The sequence below is a fragment of the Apostichopus japonicus genome, chromosome 14, assembly GCF_037975245.1.
Source record: "Apostichopus japonicus isolate 1M-3 chromosome 14, ASM3797524v1, whole genome shotgun sequence".
Taxonomy (NCBI): Eukaryota; Metazoa; Echinodermata; class Holothuroidea; order Aspidochirotida; family Stichopodidae; genus Apostichopus; species Apostichopus japonicus.
This window is the reverse complement of record NC_092574.1, coordinates 11,150,378-11,174,314: the sequence shown is the minus strand read 5'-3', so window position 1 is coordinate 11,174,314 and position 23,937 is coordinate 11,150,378. Positions and strand designations below refer to the sequence as shown.

General features: G+C 37.7%; 2 protein-coding genes across 4 annotated transcripts in view; one reads left to right on the top strand and one right to left on the bottom strand.

Moving 5' to 3' along the window:
- LOC139979379 (organic cation transporter protein-like) overlaps window positions 1-15,862 on the bottom strand; it is a 42,332-nt gene extending 26,470 nt beyond the window's left edge. The window contains exons 1-3 of one of the 3 annotated variants that reach the window (XM_071990117.1): window positions 15,243-15,862; window positions 14,080-14,178; window positions 13,139-13,285 (exon numbers count right to left, since the gene is read on the bottom strand). The gene's annotated coding sequence lies outside the window, so the exon portion shown is untranslated. Of the gene's footprint in view, window positions 1-13,138; window positions 13,286-14,079; window positions 14,779-15,242 lie in introns of those variants that run through there. The other 2 variants (XM_071990115.1, XM_071990116.1) reach the window with 2 other exon arrangements.
- Window positions 10,583-23,584, top strand: LOC139979383 (uncharacterized). Its single transcript, XM_071990128.1, has 7 exons — window positions 10,583-10,782; window positions 12,650-12,707; window positions 15,052-15,191; window positions 17,878-17,970; window positions 18,703-18,768; window positions 19,295-19,387; window positions 20,505-23,584. Exons 1-7 carry the CDS (start codon window positions 10,696-10,698, stop codon window positions 20,649-20,651), a joined length of 684 nt encoding a protein of 227 aa, XP_071846229.1. The 5' UTR covers window positions 10,583-10,695; the 3' UTR covers window positions 20,652-23,584.
- The last annotated feature ends 353 nt before the right edge of the window (window positions 23,585-23,937 follow it).

The following is a 23,937-nucleotide window of genomic DNA, read 5'->3' as shown; positions in this document are numbered from 1 at the left end:
GTAAGGATGGAAAGTAACTGCAAATGAGAAATCAAAACATGAAAATGAAAATTATAATAAGTGAACAGAAAACAGAGGTTATGTTAGTTCTGTAGATTTTTAGTTGTTCAGATCCTTTCTGAAAAAAGTACCGGTATATCTGAGGGCATGGGCGCAGATCCTGGTGGGGACAGCGGAACGCGTCCCAACCAACTTTTTCAGTGGTGGGGACATGATATACCGTGTCCCCACCAATTTGTCTTGACCAAACGCTGCATTTCAAGTTCCCCTGTATTGAACTTTGGCGCAGTTTGATCCAGCATTGTGCAAATGACATGCAGCAGTTCTCCTTTCATTATATTTATCCATTGTCGTTAAATATTGCACGGAAATCGAATTTGCGGCAGTCTATTATTGTTTTCAGGGAGAGGACCCCAGACCCATCGTATACAAAAGCTACTTGGATTATTTGTGCCCTGATTTTTTTTTTCTGCAGAAACCCATGTTTTTGCCCAAACTAAAGTATAAGTGACAATGGCTTCATTCAAGTTTGGAGGTGAGGGTTTGGGTGGAGTGTCTATATTGGTCTTTAAATATAGTCATATTTTACCACGATACACGGGGTTTATTGAAAATCTTGTTTTTATGGGGAAATCCTATACTGTTTAATTGAAGGCAATAAAACAATTATTCCGTAATTGTACAACCTGCGTACTTCCATTCTCAATATATTCTTCTCATTAGCATGATGCATGCGAACCTTATAAAGAAAGGACGGACTGCAGTCTACTGTCTTATCTAAAAGTGCAATCCGTTTATGTGTAAACGTTTCGTCATGAACAGTTACACATTCGTTTATAGCTATATACGTGCAAAATATTGATGATGCATAACAACCCTTAACAATATTCTCATAACTTCATATCAAAATATGACTAAGACTCTATTTATTGAATTGTCTGTGTTGCTGATAAAGGACAGTTGTGTCAAAAATCGGATAACAAATTCCCATGATCTTTTCAAAGATGCGGGTTTCAAACTTTACATTGACAACCATCTCAGGGATTTTTTGTACCAATATTTTTGAAATTATTTAATGGTATAAAATATCGCCAAAGTGTGATTGGTAAATTTCCCTCTCTGCACGGAGTCGGGTCCGGTGGAATTGTATAAAGGGGAGGTGTAGCCCCGCGGTTTTTGAAACTGACTCCCATGTAAAAGGGTTTCGGGTTCACCCCCCCCCCCCCTCTCTCTCACACACACAGAAAATTGTTAAACCAGTGTGCTTCCTTCCTCAATTTATTCTTCTCATTAGCATGATGCATGCTAACTTAATAAAGAGAGAACGGACTGTCTTATCTAAAAGTGCAATCTACTTATGTGTAAACTGTCGTCATGAACAGTTTAACAGTTTAACAATGGTTTAAAGAGCAGTGCAAAATATTGGAAATGAATAACAACCCTTTAGTATTTATCAAATATGATTAAAACTCTAGTTGCTGTGTTGCTGATAAAAAAGATAAGGGCATTAAATGACAAATTCCCATAATCTTTTCAAAGATGCGGGCTTCAAACTTTACATTGACAACTTTCTCAGGGATGTTTATACTATTACACTCAACATAGGCATAGGAGGCGGGGGGCTGGGGGGCTGCAGCCCCAACCATTTTTTGGGGTGACAATTCGGGCAATATGCTGAGAATTATTCGGGCACCTACTGAAAGAAAAATAATTTGCAATGTGTTTTTCAATGGTTAAACTGATATTATTATTATCATTATTATTGTAACGACTTCCCCAATAATTCTAATCAATATGGAAGGGTAACACGGCAAATGATTGTATGTTATTGGCATGCGATGTAATTACCGATGCATGCCTATATGATATGCACATTAATTTTGGTTATATTTTTCGGGCAAGTCGTTACAGCCCACCCAAATCAAATTAGGCTCCTACGCCTATGACACTCAGAAAATTGATGTTTCAGACTCCAGTTTGTATTCTGAGGCATATTGAATGTTACAGGTTGTAGCTATCCATGGTATGTAACTCCTGACATGCAATCAGCCGTCTGTCTTTCAAGTCATTCTTGATCCAAATTCAAAATCAGCTTTTTCGTTGTCACATGTGATTGTATCAGTAATAACCTTTTTCCGAATGAGTCTTGAGAACAGTCCCACGTACACACTCCAGTGGAGGGTAATTTGAAGCGGTGTTGCGAGGTCTTACATGGAAGTCATGACTATAGGTATACAACAATGTTAATGTCATTATAAACAATTAATTTTACGATCATCTTGGCCATATTCAGGCAGAATTGGACATACTGAGGCACGCTATACTTGAAGTCGATATACCGGAAAAGTGAGTCAATTTGCTAAATCAGAGACCAAATTCTAAGGGAACATGGTCTCGAGACAAGTTAGAGATGTCACTGATTTCTCATCGCCTAAAGCCTTAAAGGAAGTACGCTCATTTCATGGGATGTCGAGCTACTACCGAAAGTTTATTCAAAAATACTCACAAAATTCTGCCCCATTATATGCACCCATGAATGCAGAGTTCATATGGGATGCATCGTGTGAAAAAAAATTGTCTTAGTGTACCCCCAAAATAGACCTCCCATATACGTGTTGTATATACCGACGCGAGTGGATCGAATTAGACGCAGTTCTCGAACAAACATAACAAGGCATATAACAAGTTATTTTTTCATACACAGAGAGGGGAATTGCAAAGGGTGGAACCTATAATTATAAAAAAAAGAAGTGTCTTGATGTCATACACGGCATTGAACATTTATTCTCATGTCATCTTAGGCAGGCCAACTTCTCAGTGGTGGTAGACCATTCGGTTCTCCAGTGGATGCTGTCAATGAAAGCACCAACCGACAAGTTCGGGCGATGTATCATGTTCCTTTAGGGGTATGTCCTTCAGTTTGTGTATCGAGCGGGTATATAGGGTTCACTCAAAAAACTGATGCTCTAAGCCAGAGTTTCCATAACTTTATGCCCCCCACGAACCCCATGTGGATGTCAGAGTTGTCCACTAGCCCCCAACTTTTCGAGACACGATCTGAGTAATTATTATACTATAATACGCATAACAGTGCTTCGTAAAAGATCAAGTTCATAGTATAATATTGTAATGAATAAAGACAAGAGATGAACAAAAATTTATTTGGAAACTTCTAGATCAGATCACGAATTTGTATCACGCATCAATCCCCCATCACACACGATGAGACGGATGCCCCTGTTTTTATCACATGTACGGTACGGTACTACTATTGAAACATATGCGTATATGGAAGGCGAAAAGAGTTTGTCGATAGGTACGACTTTTGTACATTACTAAATTATATGATATATCAGATTTTAGTTCAACAACAAGTACTCTAGTTTGACTTTCAGAAACGTCTCACGAACCCCCTGGGACGGACTCACGCACCCCTGAGGTTCATGCACCCCAGTTAGGGAACCCCTGCTCAAGCGGCTGGACATGCAATGGCACCCCAAATACTTCGCTTGCTCAGAGTACACCTAGAAGTGCTTAGCCTGAAAATTCGGCGTTGACGCTAGATTATTTATGGTCCGACTCGTCAGCGGGCCTAGGATGGAGTATTGCTGGTTCGATATCAAAAGAGGAATCCCATCACCCCCCCCCCCACCTCTTCCCCGCCGATCCCACACACACACATGCGAGCACCCGCACACACGCATCCCTCTTTGCGCACGCCATTGCTTTCCCGTCTTTTCGGGGTTTTTTTTCTTTTCTTATTGATACCTATTTATCATTGTCAATATTGGAAATACGCAAAATCAGGGACTGAATATGTCTTTTACTATCATTGATGATAACTAGCAGAGATAACGGAGCCTCCAAATCGATACCCATAGTTTTGCGGCAACAAAACTGAAGATTGTAATAAGTAAAGTTAAGTCAATAAAATTGTAGTAAAACTCATCGGCCTCCATTGAATTTTTAAATCGTTAAGTAGGTACGTTTAAAAAGCCACTCTATACTGAAAAACGTCTAACGTATCAACACAATGGTAGTTATATTTTACAGCTTTTGTTTACTGAAAACTGCATGTGGTGCAGGTATTCGATGTATTTTTTTTTAAGTAGTATTATGTATCCTAACCACGGTTCTGTTCATCGGTTACCGGTATATGTTTTGCAAAACCGAAACCAGGTGAGAGGGCTTATCTACACTCGATGACAAATAGTTCACCTTTGTAACACAATAGTAATGACTGCATGTATGTCTTCTGTTTCAAGTTTGTCTATACAAAGTGCTGAAAGTGAAAATGTTCGCGTAAAGAATACATACATTCTACTCTTGATATTCATTGAGACGTGTTCAATGTGTCAAATGTGTAATGTAAAATATCGACAGTCTGTTCTGAATATGTTTGTCCTGCTAGTTTCTGGAATATTTAATTCTAGTTATTTTGATGTATTATAAGTTTGCGTGGAAGACTAATACGAATATGCCAATAAAACAAAGTTTCTTTGTTAGGAAAAAATAAAGAAAAGATTAAAAACTTTCAGAAATGAGAAACAGAAGTTGCAGAAATGAGCAAGTCTTGCACTGTATGGATCATATAACAAACGTCTTATGCCGCACTTCCGTTAGGATATTAACCCTTTTTTTTGAGGGGGGGGGGGCGCACGCGGATAACAATGATGACGATGTCGACACGATGATGACGACACGATGATGACGACACGATGACGATGGCGAATTGAATTACGACAACGATACGATGATGAAAATGACGACGACGATGTAATGGCAATGCATATACGATAACGGTGGCGATATCGGTGACGATACAACGACGACGACGATTCAATTAAAATGACTAAACGCGATGAAAATACCATAACGATGTTATACTAGCAATGCATTTACGATAACGGCGGCGATCTCGGTGACGATACAACGACGACGACGATTCAATTACAATGACTAAACGCGATGACAATACAATGTACTGGCAATGCATTTACGATAACGGTAGCGATATCGATGACGATACAATGTAAAACCTATACAATAACGGTGACGATACAACAATAAAAGGACAATCACGGTGACTACCGCGATGACGATGAAATATAACTGCTTTCTCACCAAAATCTTCCCTCACAGGCCGTCTATATCAATAACGCACCGTTGGCTTGGTATTCTCTCAGAAGTCTCGTGGGGAAGTGGCTGACTGGAGCCACACATGCATATTAGCCTAATTAGTAGGGGTGACGTCATTTTTAGTCAAATACGTGGCGCTTATACAAGTTATATTGCAAAGAAAGGTACCGATGGCAAACTAAACACCATATATAGAGTCGTACAATCTAGATACATTAATGTAAGCTTTCGCTCAAAATGGTTATATTGTGCAGCACATGTGCTTGTTGAAAAGTATATAACAAAACCTAACTTCTATAGGCCTAACGATAACCGTGTATCTAGATAAGTTATACAGATCGAGCCTATCCCATAGACTTAGTATTAGACCACGGCGTACGAGTAAGAACACACACTTCCTCCGAAGGTGCCTAAGAAACAATAATTAAGCCCCCACACCCCTACCCCGCCCATCGTTAAAGAAACATGTCCTATGAAAGGACTAGCAAGGTGGGCCTAATAACGAATTTAACGGTACCCTATAATTAATTCAATAATTTAATTCATTTATTTGTTTTATCGCCAATTTTGTACAATGGGGAAGGAAGTCTCCTGTAAAGTCTTCAAAAGACTTAACAAGGTAGGAGACTCCCTGTGAGAAACTGAAAAGGAAGAATGTACAAATATGTATAATATAGTATAAATATACAGTAACAATATCCTAATGATGCTGAGTGAATAGATAATATAATACTAGTACGAGTTTATAAATTCCTTTTTCAAATATCTGGTGAATGGGGGTTTTGAAGTTATGGACTTCAAATTTTTTGATAGATCATTCCAAATTTGTATTGCTCTGTTGCAAAGACCGAATTTCCCTATGTTACTATGGTCAAAATTGCAATGAGTGTTGTCGACTTGTCTTGTGTGATGGTTATGTAAGACTCTGTTACTATAAAGTCATTAAAAGTGACTGGCAGTAATCCATTCCATGCTTTGTAAGCAAAGGTAGCAACTTCCTTGACTGTTATAATATCACCAGGTTTAAATACATTTAGGGACTTGAATATTCCACTAGTATGTTCAAGTGGTGGGGCATTAGCAATGTGACGTATAGCCCTCTTTTGGAGAATATTTAGGCGGTCAATATTAATATCGTATATGTACCAGACCAATTAGTTGTACAGTAGGATAGGTGTGGTAGAACTAATGTTTGATGAAGCATTCTAAGGACATGCTGTGGGGACATGATGTGAGGAAATATTTCAGTTTAGATAATATACCAGTATTTTTAGCTACAGTGTTATACTGACGAAATATGGTTATTCCAAGAAAGTTTGCTATCAATATTAATACCAAGAAACTTAGTTTCAGTTACAGTAATTATGTTTTAGAATTGCACAGTATCGTAATAAAGAACTGGAAGACGGTGTGGTGATTTTGGAAGAACGTATTGTGGTTTTCTTGGGGTCACACGACGCAACTCGACTGGGCGTCTAGCCCCCCCCCCCCCCCCACCTTATCAAAGATGATACTGACCGTTTGATGTTTTGACTAATTGTTCGGCGGACGTGTAAAAACTTAAAAATGCTCGAAAAAAGGGTTTGTTATTGGAAACGAAAGAATTCATCACGCATTTAATTATTATGTTGATGAAAACGGAGCAATATACAGTGTAGGGACCTTTTCATTATGTTCGCATTATCTTTTCTGGATAATGGATTCGAAAGGAGCGATTCTGTGAAGGTTGACAATATCTTTCGAGTACGTGGAACATCAGAGCGATGGCGCTATATCAGATTATCGCACTGGCTATGATAGTAGATGCAATTCTACCGAGGCTATGAATTCTATTCGAATTCGAGTTATACCTTATGATCTTGACGGACTCCGCGATTGCGCGTAAAAGATTAGTACAGGGTCTTTTTAACGTTCTAACTAGCGATCAATGTATATCAGCCGTGTTTGAGAAATAGTATCTCCGATTTTCAACTCTTACTAAAAATCAGTGGCGTAGGAAGGTACTTTTGAGTGGGGGGGGGGGGGAGGGGCTGAAGACTGATGGCCGACCTGGGGAGGGGTCTAAGGGGAGGCGGTGTCCCCCTCCCCTTTGGATTTTTTGGGCATTTCCAGGTGGCCTCAGATGCAATTTGGTGCAATATAGCACACTTCAACACCCACTCCATTTTTAAAAAAATTAGCATTTTCAGCTGGCCTTAGATGCAATTTGGTGCTCCAAATGAGATTTTTTTCTCATTTGGAAATGAAAAAGGGGTTTTCTGACTTGCCAAGCGGGGGGGGGGGGGGCGGAATGATACTTCCGCCCCCACATTTTTCACTGGGGGGGCTGGCGCCCCCCAGCCCCCCCGGTTCCTACGCCCTTGCTAAAAATATCAATCACAAGAGATGGAGCAAACTGATGGTTTAACCTTAAAATTGCGTAAGTCGATATTCTTCATCCTAAAAGAATGACAGTGAATTTATGACCACCCTATGGACCTTTTCCTAAATATTGAAGAATCCGGAGCACCTGACAACATTCGGTCGGGGATATTTAACATTTAAAGAGGGAATAATCGCTAACACCATTTCCCCTGGCCGCGGGATTCATAGAGTCGAGTTAACTCCCCTACAAAACTCAGTGAATGTAAAAATTGTAACACCTATCTAGAACTCTGTCAAACCCCAACCCCCCCCCCCCCCCCTCCACCCTCTCTCTCTCTCTCCACCTTCACTCTCTTTGTCTGAGTCAGCTTACACAATACTAGGGCTATTCAAGTTCTAACCAATTTAAGCTCTAAATTCCTTGTTTGTTTGATTCTAATTGAATCGAGAAGGGTCAATGTAATCAAGTTTGGTTTGATACACAAACACAGTTAGTTCCATCATTTGTCATGTATAGGTGATAAACTTCGTCTGTTTTTACATCCATGGTTACATGCAATAACCAACGCATCCAAGTTCGCACACATTGTCTCCAATACACTAAAGTACGCGTGACACAATAGAATATCCGTCCTTTGAGAAAGATGGTACACCGCAAAGTGCATTTTACCAAGTGTTTGATGTGTACCGAGAAGACCCCATTTTATACCTGTTTCATTTTGACAAAGCCTTGGTAGGATTATGGAGGTAGATATACCTCCATGATGGGATTAGTATGTAGAAAGAAGTGAAATTCTAATTGTGTTCCAGTTGTGTTCGATGACCGACTATAATTTAATGCATATTCAACTGTACGACTTTGGCGTAAGTTCTGCAATCCATCCAGGTTCCTTGATCACATTGTATCGAACTGTGGTCCTTTTGAAAGGATACTGACTGTCTTGTAAGGGCTTCGTTGTTTCGTTTTCTAGAAATGTGGTGTTCAAAGTGGTATCCCGTTAAGAAATTATGTAAGTCCTATCTTTGAGGGAAATAAATTCAACACTGTCACAATCTCAACGAAAGGGTACTGAGACTGTATCGGTCCAGTCGTTTGGTTAAACACTGTCGCAGTCTCAATGAAAGGGTACTGAGACTGGATCGGTTCAGTCGTTTGGTTTTCGTGCACAGGGACTCTATCCTGGGTGACTTTTCTGTTAAAAGTATCCTTGATGGAAAGATGTTCACACTGTTATTTAAATCCCCTACAAAGTAATAACTTTATTTCGGAGGGGCGAGAATGTTGTTGGGGACGGGGAGGGGGGTCGGGGGAGTTCAGTTAAAGCACCAGTACCGTACGTAATTTGCATATATACCGATTAGAAACCACAGTACATTGTACGCGGTACTCTGGCGTCTGCTGGCATTATCGTCCTCCATTGGCCACAAATCGCTCTTATAACTTTACAAGGATAGCAGTTGTTTTTCTTTTAACTACATGTGTTGTATTTTGTATAGTTGGGTTCGGTTTCCTAGTATAGTTTCTTGAACCTGTCTTTGTGATGATAGTGGTGGCTCTTTTCGCTACAGGAATGTTCAGACAATTGTGAAACTGGCATTTCATCTTGGGCTGTGATTCCGCAGGCTGCTTCCAGGACCAACACGAGGCCCGAACCAACAGACACAACATTAGCGTGGAAGAAATTTAAAAGACACACTACCCAAATCGAAAACAAAATGAAACCGGAAGTAGATTTCGTAATAGGGAAGGACGCGGCCAGAAGTCCTACCACTGATCTGTACACTGTTAGTGTACAGATCAGTGAGGCCTACCCATCTCTATCTGGCAGGTAAACCGTTATATGTGAATATACCGCGAACAGAAATATAAATTTTTAAATAAATTTCAAGGACAATCTAACCAAAACACAACATTACTCTTTCTACCGATTTCCAAAGATAGCGAGGGGTAAATTGAATCCTATTTCTACGTAAAAAGGTATACATGTGTCTTAGCTAGGGGTCCAAAATAGATATAGTTTGACATAGCCTAAAGTTTAAATAACTCTTCCTGTGATGTCCGGGCAACGGAACTGGAAAGCCCACTAAAGTTTGACGAGACGAATACGAAAATCCGTAACATACACGAAAGTTCGTAGTGAAGTAACATTACAACTTGTTTTAAAAAAGAAATATTTACACCGTTCCGATCGTCAAAAAACCCCCCCGAAAAACATAGAAAAAAAGTGTAACTATATGATTGACTCTGAAAGCTACCGAAACACACGAAAATACTTGATATCTATCAGCATATGCCGTAAATGGTGCAATTTACTAACTCGTAGATACCGTGTTGGTTAATAGGCCTTCAGCACCCGAAAACGTAAAAAAAACTTTTTTCATGGAAGGCGAAATAAGAAGCTCTGCCACTATTGCACTTACTTTCGATATTTATACAGAGAGGAGATAATCTTGCTGTTCAAATATCAAATAGCTTTGTTTCTTATTTGGTTGATTGTGTTTTGCGAACATTTTCCTCCTTTATTCAATTTTTATTCTATAGTTACCCTGCTAATTTCGAAAATGTTGAAAAATGCATATAGCCTCTCTGGACTGTGTTACAAGTTTGTCATAGGTTTCCAGTGTATTTCATCGTTGCATCGTTATTAATTCTTGACGATCAATTAATAATTAGACAAAATTGAAGTACAAATACATTTTTATATATTATGATACTGTCACAGTCTTTACAATAGCAATACAACGGTTATTATATTCAATAATATGTTCAAATGGTTAGAAATATTAGACCTTCTAAATATAATATCAAGTTAGCACTTCGCTGCAGCGTTATCTATATGCAAATAAAACTCGCGGAATTGAAATCGGCGACAATCTTTAATTCTTGTAAAAACAAGGATTGTCAAAACTGAAAGAAATATTTCTAATACTTTTGCAGTTATGTATTTCCTCTGTTTATCCTCAATATTAGTTGTTGTTGTTGTCCTCTTTTCAAGAAAATCATGTCTCGCGTGTAATCTCACGCACTGGGCCATCAATTGAAAGCTCCCTTCCTCATAGACCGCGAAAGTGACGTCATGCTGTTTTCTGTGCAAGAGTCTTTTCAATAAGAGTCAGACGCTATGACTAGATAGATCAGCTGAGAGATAGGAGAATTGCATTGAAGTAGAAACGTACCAAATCACAGAAAACATGGCGTTTCTTAATTTACCATGGGACAAATGTTGGTGCTTTAATACTGTACGAGCGGGTTCCATAGCAAGCGCCATATATGCTCTTGTAAGTTTTGTTTTTCTATATTCATGTCACAATGAATGATGTAGCCTATAGCTTGTTTGTAAAGGTTATTCATACACATAACGTTAGGTCAGGGAAGAGTAGGCGAGTTAGGTCTGCTTGTCTCCTGTTGACATACAGTAGCTAGCGTAGTACTAGTAGCATGATGGGCTCGTAATTGACGCACTTAAGGATTTGATCAACGATATCTATCAAGGAAAAATCCAAATCACTCGACTGTATGTGTTTTTCATATGTGTAGTTCCTCAGAAATGTTATGATCTTAAAATATCTTAGGTTCTGTGCTTATGCACCGTACAATTGAGCAGAATTTGACCACAAAATGTCTGCCGTGTCAAGTTCTTTCATACCCCTAAATTGACACATTCGTTGTAAAGCTAACTGTAGTGTAGGCCTTAGTATACATCCACTGACTTTAGATGCTGTTTGCTATGCTCTGAGCCTCTAAGCTCAGACTGGTCAGGTTCCAGAGAGCAGTGTTATCATATTGAGGTAATTTTGGCTATTTTTAGGGAGTAAGATTTCCAAATGACCAAAAAATGTGCAAAACTGGTGGGAGGGTGTTAGAAGCTTAAAAAATACCACAATTTGGTCAGCAAATAGCTGAAATGGATTCAAACTCATGAAATATGTCATTCTGCTTGACTGCAAAAAGTTTAGGTGGCCTGCTGTATCGTTGCTAGTAATAATTGAAGGTGCGTCAATTACGGGGGTGCGTCAATTATGAAGCCTTTACTATATACTAAGTACTGTAGTAATACTGATCTATTGGCATTCCGCCATAGGTACATACAATCGCCATGGCGGAAAGGCTCGAAACCTATGCCGGAAAGGTACATTTTAGGAATGGATTTACAGGATTGTTTCGGTGAAAATTTCTTTGAATCACGTGGAAGGATACGTAGGTACACACACAGTCTATAAATTGTGATGGTGTGCTGGAAAGACTGAATTGTATTTACTCTAGTCTAAGACAAGATTGGGGAATTGATGCACAGTCTTAGTTTATGTACCGCCTACTACAGCCTACAGGGTGATGGAATTATGAATAGTGTTAATTGCATGTTCGTTAGTGTCCATACTTTACTGCCCATCAGGATAACATGGCGGAATGGCACTTTTTCTATGGCGGAAAGAGCACATTTTCTATGGCGAAATGTACTGATGGGGGAATGACACTGCCCCCATAATAGTACGGGCTTTATAAGCAGAGGCCAAATACCGTCTGTAAATAGCAGGTCAAGAATCAGTATGATTGGTAGGCTATGCTGTAATTTCGCCATAGTATGCGCAATAATATTATTTTAGAAAATATCGATGATGGCAATCTCGCTGATTTGCTCGGTGGTTAAGTTCTAACCATCACCTAGATGATTTAATCGATGGTTCGACCAGATTCTGCTAGAAACAGCATTAGGCCAATCCAATATCTTCTTTATACGGTAGGTAATTGTCAGATGTCAATCTGTTTGAAACGGGAAACAATCTCCTGGAACTAAGCGCATGCACTGATGTTTACTGTATAATTCCTACAGCGTCTATGAGTGCAGTCACACGTACAGCCTAACACAGTACGCACATTTACGTACATTTACATACATGTATGTAAGCATAGGCCTACTACTGCATGTACAGTAGCCTAGGCCTAGCAAAGATACATTTGGTTGCAAATTTCATCTCTCTGCAAACCTTGTGGGAAAGATCTTTGCCTTGTGAATTGCTCAATGTTAAATCAATTACACGTTATGAACAGTTAATGATCATGGCTGTGTTATTTCTTCTATTTCATTGGAACTTAACGTATAGGTTTGTCAAATGGCCTTATATTTAGTCTCTCCTCTTTCCACAGGTATGTGCTATTTTAAGAATACTCGGAACAGTTTTAGAGGAATTTCTGATTGAACAAGGTGAGTTTCCATTAGGGCAATTGCAGAATACCCCACAACCCCTACACACAGTGCATATTGAGAAATTCAGGTCATAGTCTGTGAGATTCAAGATTTGTTGGGTATTCTGCAATTTAGCATTTCTATCAAATATATGTCTGATCAATTTATAGGGCTGCTAAACCAAAAAAGCATGTAGTGATACTTTGTCATTCCGTAAATGTAGACACCCTTAAACTCCAAATACTTCATTATAATTGAACATAATGAACCCAAAATGCCAATAACTGGGACAACCATGTTAACTCAATTGCAATTACTGTAAACAATCTTATCAAAGAGCTTCTGTTCAAACAATACCGTTCTCGTTTAAGACACAAAGGCAAGATCACCAATTGAGTCCAATTGACACAATACATGTATACTAATCTGTTAGGTTAGGTTTTACTTACAGTGTTTGACATTAAGTCGCCAAGTTGTCCACACCATAAATCAGAAATGCTGTACTGTAAATACTTGGGCACTATTTGACTTCTACTAACAATAAGTGGGCTGGGCACATCAAAACCATTGCAAAGCTCCTTATCTTCATCCTCTACCTGCGATTAATGGACAAAAGGATAGTACAGAGGAATGCATTCTCAAATTTAGCAGATCTAATTCCACATGGCATTCTCAAGATGTCATGCAAATGTCACAGCTGGTAACAAAAACGTGTGAACTTTTAAGCAGACAGACCTGGATGTCATAGATACACAATGGGAGCAAAATGTTTTTCTTTCTTTACCATAAATGTACTGATTTGACCTTGGATTGGACAGGGTTCCAACCTTGCTTTATTGGGAATGCGAAGTTCCCTATAACTGTGCGAGTGTATTATTTCATCAGTTAATGCATCCTACTTTTGAAGATAATAAATTAGATGCTTATTTTCAAGAACGACTTGTAAAAAAATGTGGCACTTCAAGTTAACTATTTGTATAAAACATGTCAACTTCAAATGTGGTTATCTCAAAAACGATACGTAGGAATTCAATATGAATTTCACCAGATTTGCTTAGAACAGTGCCTCTTTCTTCAGCAAAAGAAAAAACAAAAAAAAGTCTTTTGGATAACCCTTTTAAGTGTACGGATGAAAATTTCAGCCCTGAAGTTAAATCTTTAAACAGCTACAGTATGGTCCCATTTTCAGTGAAAGTGTATACTGTACATGGAGTACTGCCATGGTTACATTATTAGTTTGCTTAGCATTTTTAAGAGATATGCACGACTTCTCGTTGGGGAAAATTATACTCTATAAAGTAACTGTAATGGTGCGCTTCGAACTGCCTGATCTACAGTGTCATTAGATAGGGAACGAACTTAGCCGTACAGCCTGGCAGTAATTACAAACCATAGCAATCACATGTCCTTCACTTCTTGTCAGAATGCAACGTCAGGTCTAAATATTTAAGGATTCTTTTCTGGTTGTCTGATCATCAAATTTGGTTGTCTATAAATATTAAGCAAAGCGACTATGACCAATTAATTAACATGTACACTGTGAGAGAGATGTGTTACACTTGGTATGTGATAGAGCACTATCAATTCATCGTTATACCTATTTGGGGGTATAAATTTATAGTAGTTACATCTGAATAGGACTATGACCAACATATACACTGTGAGAGAGATGTGTTAGACTTGGTATATGATAGAGCACTATCAATTCATCGTTATACCTATTTGAGGGTATAAATTTATAGTAGTTACATCTGAATAGGACTATGACCAATTAATTAACATATACACTGTGAGAGAGATGTGTTAGACTTGGTACATGTTATAGAGCACTATCAATTCATCATTATACCTATTTGGGGGTATAAACTTATAGTATGTTACATCTGAATACGACTATGACCAATTAATTAACATGTACACTGTGAGAGAGATGTGTTAGACTTGGTATGTTGTAGAGCACTATCAATTCATCATTATACCTATTTGGGGGTATAAATTTATAGTAGTTACATCTGAATTTCATGTCAACAACAAGTTGTAACACAAAAAATTATCATTTTGCAATTTAACACTAGTTTGGCAAATTTGAGCAATTTGCTATTTGGTCAGAAAGTTATGACTATTTATGCTAATTCAGAAATATTGAAAGTGATGTTATCGATATAGGTATTTTAAGAATCTGAGCTCGGGTTTATAAAATGACGATAAATTTGGGGAAAGTGGAAATAAAAATATGGTGACTTACGTTCCACTGGGTTTGTTTCCCCTCTTGTTTTTGATATTTCTGCAACATATACCCTATTTTGAATTATTATTAAATTACCAAATCATGATGATTAATGAGTTTCTGTTTAATCTTTAGAACGCGACTTTAATACGGAACACAATATTACAGAGAGTGAGATTGCGTTAGAAGTGGAGAGTACTCTCTGGTATGTGGAGCTGATTATCAGTTTACTGTTGTTAGCAGCCGGAGCTTGCCTCATAATTGGCATTCTAAAGGTAAAGTATGAAAAGCCCCAACTTGTTTAAGGTTCATGCAAATTTACTTACTATTTTTCTCTCTTAATACCTGTTTCCTGCCCGGGCACACACACACACACACACACAAACACAGTTGCACTGCGCCCCCAGTGTTCCTGCTAGCGGTCACTGCCCTCCGAATCTCCTGTTCTGTCATATCGTCAAGTACTATACACTGCAGGGACTAAAAATAATATTAGGCCTAACTTGAGAGACACATAGAAATCATATGACTCTCACAGCATGATGTTTCAGCTCTGAGTGAGATGTTTGCTCCACACAAGCCTACATGAATTGGCTAATCCATTGTAAAGAAAATATGTTGCATCTATTAGTGCAGATAATAGGTTCACCTGGACACTGTGAGCAATTCTATAGCATTCTCAATCTACCCAAGCCTAACTACTCATTATTTATACACCTGTCCATTCAATGGTGGCACATTCCTACTACATAGCCAACATCTCTATTCTAGATCTGACTAGGTCCCCGGATTAAAAGTTTTAATACACAAAAGCTTGTTCACTCGTATAATAGATGACCAAGCTAACAATCACCAATAGTAAATACACTGTCCTACTCTATTGTGACAACAACACACAAAGGACAAAGGACTTTAAGTGTATGGTGAAGAACTGAAGATGCATGATAACTAGATAGTTTGTAACTAGATAGTTTGTAACTAGATGGTTTGTAACCAGATGGTTTGTGACCAGTTGGTTTGTGACCAGATGGTTAAACCAGTTGGTTTTTAACCAGATGGTTTGTAACCAGATGGTTTGTAACCAGATGGTTGTAGAATCATGAGTATTTTTTTCCCTGCATTACTGAGAAGTCTATAGGTGATTGAATGTGCATGCTCTTTTAGTTGGGCTCCATGAACTATCAATTGGTTACATTACTCCTCACATAATAACTTGTGTGTTAATATTTAACAACATATCGCTTTGCTCATAATTCAGGTAGTTATTCAGAAACTCCAGAAGGAAATTGTTCACCTGACCTGTAGAGTTTGATTACAATTGTTTGGTACTTTGGTTTGTTTTCTAAATAACACTTACTGGATGTTACTCAGAGGGTTGTATTTTTTCTGCACAAATTCCTTACTTGGTAACCAGTGTTACTATGTTGTTCACTTAGTTGCTAGCATAGTCAGCGGCTCACTCAGCGCTACATTAGGGTAAGAGCTGCCAAAACCCGGACAACCAGGAAACTTCAATTAAGATGTTAATTCCATCGGGCACATTCACTTTTGGTTTTGTACAGTAGCAGTGGAAATAATTGAAGTTGATTAGTTTATGAGTCTGTGTTAGACCAAAATGCTGATTACGTCATAAATTACAATGATTTTGCAAGATTGACAGGATTTGATTATAGAAAACTTAAGTTACTGTAACTCTAGATGAGATCGGTTGATCTCAAGTTCTTTTCTCGTATTCATGTTCAAACTTGGAGTTATAAATTAGGAATGCAATAAAAGTTCCAAAAAATGTTTTTTAAGTCAAAATTAAGGGAGAAAGAAATCATAAATTAGTTCAACGTTCCATCCCTCACATTTTGAGACATGAAAACTTAGTTTTCAGATGGAAAAATTGCTGTGATCTATATATATATATATATATATATATATATATATATATATGAAACTCTTCAAAGTAGTTATCCAATAGGTGTATAAGGCACAATATAGCCATCATGATATTGTGTATATGGAATGTTTCACACAGTGCAAACTATGGTGTGAACCAATTATTTGCAAGGTACAGTACCAAGCTGGCCTTCTTATGATATTCAAGATAAACCTTGATACGAATAATGATTGTAATTTAACATTGTTAACCCATTATGGAATATTGCATCGCAGCACCTCTACTACATAAATAAATTATTAGAGCTGTATGCTGCATATAATTTAAAATAACTAACTGCAAGTTAAGGGAGTTCCTTATGCACTTAAGTGAGTGCACTTGAGTGAGTGCACTCACTGTAAGTGAGTGCACTTCATATTTTTTTCTGCCTTTTTCTTCTCCTCTTTCCCTGTCTCATTTTACTTGATATTTGTCGAATTGTGCGGAGAATGGAATGTTCAAAAACTTAGTTTCTCAAGCTACATAGGGGAAAAGGAGGATCAACATGCTTAGGAAATATAGAGACCTCTGTACATACTTCATTTTTAAACAAGCAAAGGTAATTGAAAGATGAGAAAAAACAACTAGTCTATTACGACTTTGGTGAAATCCTCATAAGAGCAGCTTCAGAGCCCACATATACAACTGTTAGGTTATAGTGTTGTGAAGTTGACAAGAGGGAATGTATGTACTATACTGTAGTATTTATTTGCCGTGCATTATTTGAAAGGTGAAAGGATTGTAAGAAATAAAACTATAAATAGACTTTAATCAAAACATGACAACCGATTCTTGGTACCTTCCTCAATATGTTGAGCTGCATGAGTCAATAGATGATCCCTTGTTGGTGTACTCAGGTTTATGAATATTCACGCGTATGGCTTATGGCATCCAAACCGCTAAACATGTTCATTTTCTGGTCTGGGGAAAGCAATTTTATGGGTCCGGTTTTCCTAGGAAACCAAAACTGGAACAAAAAAAGTTGAAATCTCATCGACCTTATATTTATGTTTTTCTCTGTTTTTATTTCTACACAGCACAAAGCCTATCTTCTTGTACCATTCATGGTCCTGTTTGGTATCATAGTCGTTATTGAGACCTTGCTGGCTATCTTGAGTGTGCTCTTGGTGGTAAGTCTAACTCCAGTTGTTTTTTCCTCTCCTGTTATGGTACAGTACGGTGGTCGTGATAAGCTTGACAATCAAATACTAAATAATATGATCCAATATGCTGACCACGACATCACTTTTTTATCCTTTTAGTAGAAGTAAGAGCTGCTTTAAGTGATTTAATTTCTGTTGTGGACAATTTCAAAGTCATCTTAGCTTGAAGATTAATTTCTCAAAGTCCCACCTTTTCCTGTTGGGCCAATTTTTCTCTGTGATTTTTATATTGAAGTTACCTTGGGTCTTGTTACTTTGTTAGGTGTGGTTCATGGAACCCATGGAAGATAAAGGGGCGGGGAGGGGTGGTAGGGGATGAAGGCGATATACGAAACAAAATTGCACAAAAGTGTGATTTTTAAAATGTTAAAAGTGAAAAGAGAAGAAAAGTTAAGGTAGATTTGAAAATTTAGTTTAGTGATAGAGTTTGTATTTGTAAAGAACATATAAAGAAATTTGTACTCTTAATTTGTACCCAGAATATTACAGGTGCATTTAAAGATGTTCAGTTCATTTTGAAAATGCTGAACGTGGATTGGTTGTGTTTTTTTAATGTCAGTATGAATATGCATTACATTTTGAAAGTGCTGTACCTGGATTGGCTGTTTTTATCAGTATGGATATTCATGACATTTTTGAAAATCCTTTACCTGGATTGGTTGTACAGTATTTTCTGAACGTTCTTTTTTTTTCTTTCAGCTTCTCCTCCTAAGTGTTGAAACACTGATAATGCTTGGAATCATGCTTACTTTCCTTTTTGTCGACGTAAGTTTTGCTAATCAGTTATCCAACATTATTTTCCAGCGGCGTGTGTCTGATCAAAACCTTTAACGAGGGCTTTTAAAACGATATGTATATTTTAAATTCTGGCGTGATTGATCAAATTATTCCATGATTTCCATCCTTAATTTATTAAACTTTTTTTGGCGGTGCATGACAGAAAATTATTTGGAAGGATTTCTGAAGCAACAAGACCTTGTTTCGATTAGAGGGCGGGGTCGCACTTTAGAGCAGATTTCATTGAAGGAGCTGTTTCTTTGAAGCGGTAGTTTAGCTTAAGGTATGGATGCCCTGCAGAAGATCTTTTGTTTTCATCCCTCACATTCTAGTGCATTCAAAGGCCATCTGTAAATTTACTCCATATGAGGATCTGAGAAATACCATGGCCATACAGCAGTATTTGTAAAGTTTCATGCCCTGTGTTTCCCGTTGGTATTGATGTCATCCTCTCAATTCCAGCTGCATGGATGTAACTTAACCGTCAGAAACGTTTTGTCCATTTTGTCTTTAGGCGTCCTGTTTACTCTGCGTGATTTCACATTACTTGAACCTTCGTGCTGGACGAGAGAACATGAGAGCCGTTTACAGGAGTCAAGGGGAACGAGTGAGTCCTTCCTTTTTTCTCTTTTTTTTGGCTCCCTGAAAGGACATTTATTCGATGTCAAAATATGTACACTTTGGCAGTTAAAAGACACAGGTCATGCCATGTCCATACTTTTATGGCCATTTCTTTTTCTGACATATGTTTCCAACCGTGACATATTCCGGTTGCTGTTAATTTCAATTGTCCCCCACCGATAAATTTAGTTTTAGACGGTCTGTAAAAGGAACACTGTTATCGCAATCGTCCGAGTAAAATTTGCATTCAATCCCTTCATTCTTTTTTTGCCCCAGGGGATGCTAGGGTTATATAATCTTGACCAGGATCATGCTAAGATTACATTCACCTCTAATACAGTAGTTACTGTAGGTCAAACTATCGTTAAATGTTAGGTAGCTGTGCCCAACTTGGATGAAAACTCCCCCCCCCCCCCCCACTATTTTTGCTGATCGTTCCCCAATGCTCTCAGACTGCAAGAGATTCTTTTCTGAGTTGACAGGCTTTGGTGGAAATAAATAAATACGAAAACAACTTTCAGACCGTTGAAAATTTCTTTCCACTCGACAAGAGAGGAAACATACAATAACGTACAGTAGTTCAAATTTGTGAGTTTAAGATTTCATGGACTGGAAGAGAAAACCTGAACTCACTCTGTTACAGTACGTTTCATGCTGGTGGGCAAAGGGTTTGTCCTATGTAGTCGATCATAGTAATCGTTAAACACTGAACAAGCAACTGTTAACGATTAGAGGTTTTCTCTTCTTTGCTTTCCTTTTCAAACTCAGAGGAATAATTTCCCCAAAATGCTGTATTACCTATGGAAGCAACTAACTGCCAGTATTGAAATATATATTTATTATCGTCATTTTTCATTACAAAAGTCAGTGTGATGAAAAGTGCAATAAAAAAAAATCCCGCTAGTGAAGTGTGGTCAAAACCGGTCAGCTTTTATAATCTTTTTCAAGTGTTCAAGGTACAGAGCAATATCACACGCTCTGCATTGTTAACAACAACAACAGAAATCTTGGAAATCTTCAGGATTTATTTCTGGTGGAGTTAAACAGTAAACCCCAAGTGCAATCCTAAAGTTACATCCATAGCACTGTTTTCTTCTTTTCAGCTGTCGGGAGATTACGAAGAAGGTGCGGCTGCCTTACCCCAAAAGGGGCCCATACCGACAAATTCAAGCATGCAGTTCACTACCATGAGTGATGTGCCAGTGTCAAACTTGGAAGAAGAGGCCCCACCACCCTACAGGGATGTTTGATGTTACCAAAGTTAACATACAAACATGTGTATCTGCTGTACATGCATCTAAATCAAAGTAGAAGTGCTTTGGTGTTTTTTATTGGGGAACGGGTGAGGGGGACGGGGGAGGAGTGTGAACTGTATTCTAGACCGATATGAAGGAAGTTAACCCGAGCATCAAAGAGGGCTATTTTTAGGTGCATCATAAGATTTGTTTTTCTTACTTCAGAAAAAAACAAATCTTTTTTTTGTGTGCTTCAGTTTGAAAAGAGCAGCGATGCTGAGAGAGGGGATTCAGAGAGGGGTCTGTCTGGAGGTCATAAGACAACAGAAAGGGGCCTGTCTGGAGGTCATAAAATAACGGTGAGGGGTCTGTGTGGGGGTCATAAGACAACAGAGAGGGATCTGTGTGGTGGGTCATAAGAGAGCAGAGAGGGATCTGTGTAGGGGTCGTTAGACAATGGAGTGGTATCATCTTTGGGGGCGGGGGGGGGTGATAAGACATTGGTGATGGCAAAAGGGGAAAAGCTTACAATATTTTGTTAGCATGTTGTCCTGGAAGTGATATCTAGCAATTTAAGTTTAAACTTTGTCGCTAGCTTTAAAAGAATAGTCCAGGTCAAAATTTCATTAGACAGGTTCTGTTTGCTTCAATTTCACTTTTGGTAGAATATCAACTGTCAATATCTCAAAAACGGTACATAAGAATTGAATGCAAATTTCACTAGAATGCTTAGATTATGTTGCTCTGTAACATATCAAAAAGAAGTTTTTGCCTGGACTTTTCTTTGAAGTTAGAAGCACCAATGACCGTCAGTAGTGATGCAAGTATAATATGCTGGTTGCTAGAGTCTTGACACATATAACCTATCGTTCGATTAAGCAATTCTCAAATATTCGAGTAGAGGTGCGATTTCATTTCTTGCACTCCACAGTAAATCTGTTACATTGCTTGTTTCAAAATTTACATGATCTCAAAGGGAAAAATGGCAATGTCCACATTGCTATGAGTTACAGGGTGACTGGATATTACGGTAGTACAACAGTAGAATCAAGTTGCAAGTTGGTCTGCGAAAATATGAAAAAAACAGTCAAGTTTCTAAGTTCTTTCAAAAAAAATTCCTAAAAGGGCTCAAATCAGGATGTACTCTAACCATACTGCCTTACAGAAAATGGAATTTTCATTCATCTTTCTACTGAATTACAACAAATAAATGGTATTTTAATTACTATTATTTTCTTTTTTCATCAAATTAGGTGTCTCAATATCATGGGTTTTGGTGTAAAATGTAATCGTAAGACTTGGCATATTGGATGTTTGTCTTTTTTCTTTTAAGCTCTTTGAAACTTGTAAAAAAAAAGATTTAGTGAGTGAATTAAACTAGAAATATTTCTCGCAGCATCAGTATTGTAAGTATTTCACGCCAAAGAGAGCGCTGAAACTGTTTTTATCAACAGCCATCTATATTTGCATGACAGTATCAATAGTTTCATAAATGAGAGCAATTAACAGCCACTAAGAACACTTTAACAATTCAAACTTAAGCAGGACATTGGGTACAGTGTGTTTCGTAGTAAAGCAAGTTGACTTACTTTTAAAATCAGACAGTCTAGTTAGTTAACTAGTTACTTTTAATTGATGCTTTGCTCAAATTTATTGTGATTAAAAGCAGAAAGAAATGTGTGACAGTGTTGTGCTATTGTGCACTCCCTGTGATGATGCATATAGGAACTTTCACTTATAAAATTTTCTCTTTTCCCTGTTCAGAAGAAAAATTTTGCCCTTTGTGTCTGTGTTTGCAAGGAGCACCAGGAAGTGATATTTGTATTCATTTTTCTTGTAACTTGAGTGAATTAAAGAACTGCCGACTCGCAATTTAATTTCGTAAGGCATTATTATGAATCCGTCAGAAATTCCAATTGTAGTGTAAATAGGCCTATCTGGATAGGTCTTTTTTAATTTATTTCTTTTGTAAGAAGGAAATCACTCGTCTTTTTGTTTCAGAGGGATAGTTACTCATTATAGAATCTTAAATTACCCTTGGTCGTATCCTGAAATGCATAATAATCAGGTTGTTCAAGAAACGATCTCATTGTTAATGAGCTTAAAAACTAATTGCCGTTCATTGCAATGTGAATCACAGAAATGACGGGTTTGATCAGTTGTTACTTGGTCAGGTCAGGTGACATGCACTGTCATCTTTATCATTGCCCTATTATATACTGCCTATTTATCATTAATACTTATTATTATATAACCACTTATATATTATTACTACCTTACACTGCCAGGTTGTTCAGGTCTAAGGGTTAATGAAAGATATTATGTTACATTTATTAAAGTGATTAACTAGCAGGATTACTCCATATTGATACGTTGAACAGACAAAAGTGTTATTCATCTGATCCAGGCCAGTCTTACATTGAGTATATATATACTGTTATGACATCATCAGTGTTTTCCCCAGTTTCTTCACAAATTATTCCCTGACTGTTTAGTCCTTGCTTACATTACTGTGGTGTATCATGGCATCGACTAAGCTGTCCAACTAACAAAGCTCTTGTAATGAGTTGATTCTTTTTCTCTTTTGTACTTCTTGCACAATTCATGTAACATTACCTCATAAAGCAGCAGTGATTAAATGCCCACAGCTGTCTGTGACTAAACTACTGTGTTGAAATCAATGTATGGAATAGCTTAAACTAAAGATCAGCCAGCCTCCAAAAAATAAACTGATAACAAGCATCAGGTTATGATTCAGAACCACCTGTGTGCTGATTCTCATTGACACCACATGAGCTGTGCTGTGAAATTTGATTGGGCTCTCTTATCTTACTTGATTTTATCATTTTTCTGTATTACAATTTTCCTATTTCATTATGATTTTTTAAATATGCTCTTCTGGTTTAACATATGAAAATAAAGTCATCACAATGTATTTTAAACTCTCATATCTTAGATTTCCACTCTTTATTCTTTCTTTTTGTTAAATTTTACTCTGATTTACTCTGATTTACAATCTGACTAAATGAGTAATGAAAAGTTTTGCTTCCAGAAAAGGAAAAAAAAAAAGTCCAAACAACCATATCTAGGTCACATCAATTTTGAGGATTGATGCAGACTTCTCTGCCAGCTTTAAAGAAAGTTTTTGCATTTGACTGTGTCACATTTTATTTGACACTTCTGTTAAACTTTGGGGTAGGGGTCAAAGTTCAGCTGAAGTGAGACAGACAAAAGGTGAAAAAAAGCACAGGAATGCAATTGTCAATAACAGCAGCTCTCAACAACAGCAGCTCAAATAACT

What these genes read in the sequence shown, in the direction of transcription:
- LOC139979383 (XM_071990128.1), top strand. Translation starts at nt 10,696, where the DNA reads ATGGCGTTTCTTAATTTACCATGGGACAAATGTTGGTGCTTTAATACT. An exon ending in TCATAATTGGCATTCTAAAG is followed by an intron (nt 15,192 to 17,877) that starts GTAAAGTATGAA and finishes ATTTCTACACAG; the next exon opens with CACAAAGCCTATCTTCTTGT. An exon ending in TCTTGAGTGTGCTCTTGGTG is followed by an intron (nt 17,971 to 18,702) that starts GTAAGTCTAACT and finishes TTTTTCTTTCAG; the next exon opens with CTTCTCCTCCTAAGTGTTGA.